Source organism: Sus scrofa, chromosome 18 (assembly GCF_000003025.6).
Source record: "Sus scrofa isolate TJ Tabasco breed Duroc chromosome 18, Sscrofa11.1, whole genome shotgun sequence".
NCBI classification, from domain to species: domain Eukaryota; kingdom Metazoa; phylum Chordata; class Mammalia; order Artiodactyla; family Suidae; genus Sus; species Sus scrofa.
The window spans coordinates 43,180,818-43,185,717 of record NC_010460.4 but is presented as its reverse complement, the minus strand read 5'-3'; the positions used below and the strand labels follow the sequence as shown (position 1 = coordinate 43,185,717).

General features: G+C 53.8%; 1 protein-coding gene across 1 annotated transcript; it reads left to right on the top strand.

The window, feature by feature from the left end:
* On the top strand, positions 786-4,435 carry PRR15 (proline rich 15). The gene is made up of 2 exons (XM_003134813.3): positions 786-1,653; positions 3,340-4,435. Exon 2 carries the CDS (start codon positions 3,471-3,473, stop codon positions 3,846-3,848), a length of 378 nt encoding a protein of 125 aa, XP_003134861.1. The 5' UTR covers positions 786-1,653; positions 3,340-3,470; the 3' UTR covers positions 3,849-4,435.

Sequence of the window (4,900 nt, the reverse complement as noted above, 5' to 3'; positions counted from 1 at the left end):
TACATATATTGAAGTACTCCACAACATTTATTTCTATTAATTGCATATAGTAACCTATTTGAGAAAGACATGTCTTTCACTACTTGCACCACCTTAGAAAGTCCTGAAGAGGCTGGGATGTCAGTTGCTTCATATCCAGTCCTTCGATTGGTCCATGAGCTCGGGGAACATCAAAGTACTTCTTTGAGAAAGAGAGGCATCCTGGAAGATGCAGCTGGTTGCACCTCTGCCTTCATTAGTGAAAATGCCCCACGTCAAAGACTTTCTGTTCAACCAATGAAAGGTACCCATATGGGTCTGAGAGCAAAAGCCTCCTGAACCTTGATACAGTCCACAGGTACACCTCACTTCCAGCTCAGGGCTGGATTTGGACTCCTTGGGTGCAGCGGCTATGCACAGACTTCCAGATCTAAAGGAAGGAAATTCACATCCTGAATCATGCTAAGAGCCGGACACTGGCAGGCTGTGGTCTAAGGTGCTGGTTAAGACTGCTGGAGCCGGAATCAGCTCTCTTAGGTACAAATCCAGCTCTGCCGAGAACCAACAGTCCAACCTTGGGCAACCGTTTCACCTTTCAGAGCTAAGTTCTCCTAGACAATAATAGTACCGACCTCCTAGGCTTGCTGTGAAGGGGAGTAAACGAGTTAATCCACAGAAAGCGCTTGGAACAGCGCCTAGCTGGCACATAACAAACTTGTTAATATTACAGCCTTTCAACTCAGGGCGCCTGCAACTCTGCAACATTTTTCCTGGGCATTGAAGGGCTCCAGTGAGTTACAAAGCTTGCGATTCTGAGATCTGAGTGGCCACAGCTGGGGACCCGGAAAGGATAAAAGAAACCAGGGGAGAAGCAAAGGGAGAGCTGCGACATTTACCCACCGGAGCCCACCTACAGCCTCGGTATCCTGGCCTCCTCTCTCCTCTACGCTTTCTTCTTTCAGGACTCCGACTCGCAAGCGGCGCACCACAGCCTTTCTCCAATCAAACACCCCAAGGCTGGCGCCACGTATGCGACCTGGTCCAATCTCGTCTCCGGAGGGCGGGAACGCAAACTTCCTACCTGCACCTGTGGCACCAGTGGCCGCCTCCTGGGTTTGGGTTTTGTTTTTTTTTTCTTTTTTCCTTCCCGCTGCCCCGGGGTTCTGGTTTCTTGAATCACTTGGCGAATAACCAGCAGGTGGGCAGATGTCTTTTTCCGCGCGCGCGGAGGACCGACGCGTAGGGAAACTCAATGTCTTAGGGTGAGAAGCCGAGGTCCTATCTCCTGGAGGCTCGCGGGCAACGCTAGCAGGGAAAAAGGACGCGCCGAGAAGGAAAGGCTACTAGGCGGGAGAGCCTGCCTGGCCATTCACCTAGGGCAGTAAGCCTGGCACCTACTCGCCGCGGCGTCCTCCCGCTGGAGCAAAACGCACTTCGAGCTCTGTGCTACCGCCCCCCCTGCTCCAGGAAGTTGGAGACGCCAGGGGAGACCAGCAAACAGAAATCGGCTTAGTTGGACTCCGGAGATTTCGGCTGGCACATCTTCCAGAAGGAAGCCAGGCCTCCCCAAGATTGCGCAGAGGGACGCCTAGGCCCGACTTCCAATTTATCCGAAGCGCACCCCCTCCAGGCTTTACGCGGGGAAGGAGGCGCGGAGCCCGGAAACCTGAACAGGTGAGCTACCAGGGTGATTCTGCGTCTACCAAGACAGAGCTCATTTAGGGATGTCACCCTGGGGCGGTCCCCCAGCGCCCTCGGAGTCGTTGCTAGCTACGGGTGTTCTGCGTATTTTGCGTAACTCGCAATCTTTCCCTTGTGCAAAGCCCTTCCAGGCACACAAAGTCGACTGTGGAGAAGCGTAGGGTGTAGAAAACAGAAAGCAACAACAGAACACCCATCACGCCCAGTGATTAACTTGGAGGTGCTTTTCCGATCTATAAAGTGGAGGGAGAGAGTTGTTTGCAAACCAAACTGCAAACGGTGCCTGAGGATGTGGGTGCCTTCGGTAGGGAAAGAACTTTTGGCCATTTTCTCTTCTGCTGTTTTCTAGTCTCAGCCAGAGTGTGCCTTCGGGGTGTCCTGGGAAGAGCCGATGCCAAGGTCTCAGTGCACAGCGGAGGCCGCTGCGACCGATCGCTTAGGCGCTCAGGCTCTCTCCCGGAGGGTGGGGGAGGAGAACCTCCAACCACAAACACCGTGGAAGCTTCGCTCTCCAGCGCCGAATCCCGGGAGCGCCGGGCGCGTGGGATGGGAAAGAGCCCAGCGGAAAGCTGCTCCTGAGCCGGTGTGCCGGCGAATCCTGCTCTTTCTTGGAGTTATTGCAGCAGGGATCCAGCACAGAAAGTGGGCACTGGAGTCTCGCTTCCGATATGCGCACCTTAAGTGCTAATGCGCACCTTAAGTGCTAAAGCCTTTTCGCTCCTCAGTGTGCTGTTTTAAAATCTGGGAAGAGGCCCATTGGAGCTCCTGGTTGCGCGCTCCCTCCTTTGGAGGAGGGAATTGCGCAAAGAAAAGAACAAAAGCCTTTAATTTGTAACTAAAAATCCCAAGGGCTGAGTCGTCTAGTACAGACCGACTGCGTGCATATTTTAATATAGAACTAAGGGAAGAGCACTTGAGCTCACCTCAACCGCCGACCGGGGGTGGTGGCTTCAAAGAGACCCAAAATTGGTCTCTGGGGAATAAAAGGAAGAGGAGGATGGAGGTTTTCAAGGGAAGTTAAGTCTAGACATGTTTCTCTGAAAGTCACAAGGCAGAAGTTTTGTCAAGAGCAGAATTGCAAAGAAACCACACACCACCAGCTTGCCCCTCGCTCTCACTGGCCTGTAAATTCCCTTGAAGAAATCACATCTAAAAGGACTCCGAGACAGAAGTCTAGGGAGCACAAACCTTTGAGGGAAATTTCGAAACCGTTTAACAGGTTGTAGGTTGCTCACCTACAGTTGGGCCGGCACCTCCTCCCTGGTGCTCAGCCAAGGGAAGGTCGTTCTGGACCCGGCGGGTCACCTTTGAGCGTCCCTCTACAACCGGGCTAAATGCTAGGACCGACCACTTCCCCTCCGGAGCCTGCTTAATCCAGAAGCCCTGGCACCCACCCCTGGGTGGTCCTCGCGCACGGACCTTGGCTCTGTCCTGGAAGCCGGGCAGAGGCGGAGGCGGGAGAGTGCCCCGAGGGTGGCGCCCTGCCGGCCGTTCGTCCGCCGGCTCTCTTGGGGGCGCGGCGGTGCCCTCGGAAGGCCGCGCGGCTTGGGCGCTGCGACCCGGGCCGATCCGGATGCCTGCGGGAGCGATGGGGAGGAAGTGGGATGGGGGCACGTGACTAGGACAAACCCAGTAACCAAGTTTTGTTCCCTTCCCCAGGGTAAGCCGCTGCCTCGGCTCCCGGCCCGCAGCCCGTTTGCGAGAAGCCGGGGCAGGGCCGGGGGCGACGAGAGAGGGGCCGCTGCAGCCCAGGCCCTTCCCCGCCCGCCGCGCCCCTCGGCCCGCGGGCCATGGCCGACGGCGGCGGCCCCGGCGGCTCCGGGTCCTGGTGGAATTCGCTAACCAACAGCAGGAAGAAAAGCAAGGACGCCACGGTGGGGGCACAGCCTCCCGCCCAGCCTGCCCCCGGGGAACCCACGCCGCCCGGCCCGGACTGGACTAGCGGTTCCCGGGACAATCAGCACCCCAATCTTCTAGGGGGCGCCGGCGAGCCCAAGCCCGACAAGTCGTGCGGGGAGAAATCCGGCAACAGCCGCCGAAATCTGAAGATCTCGCGCTCAGGCCGCTTTAAGGAGAAGAGGAAAGTGCGCGCCACCCTGCTCCCCGAGGGAGTCAGGTCCTCGGAGGAGGCGGACTTCCCTGGTGACCCCCACGACGACAAGCAATAGCCCGAGCGCTCCGGGGCTGCCTCTCCTCCCACGAGGCCTCCCCAGCCCCCAGTTCGAAACCTGCCCCTGGACTTGGTGCCTTACCCCACCAAAGTCAGAATATTTGCCCAAGGCCTCCAGGTTTTGGAGACTGAAGTGACAGTCGAGTATTCTATAGTTCACAACTCAAAGATGCATTCAATATTTATTCTTGCTAAGAGAAGATACCACAGAGGAAGCTGGCATATTTTTTTTTTTTTCCCTAAAACACTTACAGGGTCTTCCTTGCATCCCTCATGGGAAGGAGAAGGGTACTTCTCTAAGAGACCTTGGCGCAAGTGGAATTGCGCAGCCCCTCCAACGAGGGAGGGCACGCTCTGATTCAGGACTTGCCATTGGAAAGCAAATCACAGTGCTGTCTTTAATGCCTGAGAAATGCACTTTAGGAGTACTTTGGTAGACTTACACCTTAAGTGAAGGTATGGGAGAGAGCAGGAAGCCTTCTCAAGTAGAAGCATTTTAAGTAAGGCAGGATTGCTTTTAATGTTGAATTACAAAACTGTACTGCTCATTTTAGTGTGGACTATTAAAACTGTTGCACTGTAAGACTTGAGGTGACTTTTGTATTTTTTTTTCAATCAAGAATGAAGCTCATCATACTTAAAAGCAGACATGCAAAATCCAAGGTGACAGAGTTAATCATTTGCCACACAACCTAACAGCTCCTTTTGGAAAGCTACAGGGAGGAGAACATTTCTAGAAACTACCAGCACCCAGATTGGAACCAGTTAGCTGGATACTGCTATTTACAAACCAAATTGAAGGAAGAGAGGGAGAGGTACTAATTCCTTATTCCTAGTTCTCTCTCTCTCTCTCTTTTTTTTTATTTCAGTGCATCTTCATAGAGTAGAGTAAGTCACAACGCTAATACTAATTCTTTTCAGTATCCATTATTAACTGTCTGAAAATACTTATTCAAACAGGTGGGCTGAATCTCTCAGTTTGTGCAAAGCCAGTTTTTTCTCCACCCTTTTTGTTTGCTTCAAAAGCTGATTTCTTTAGTCTGAAGTATG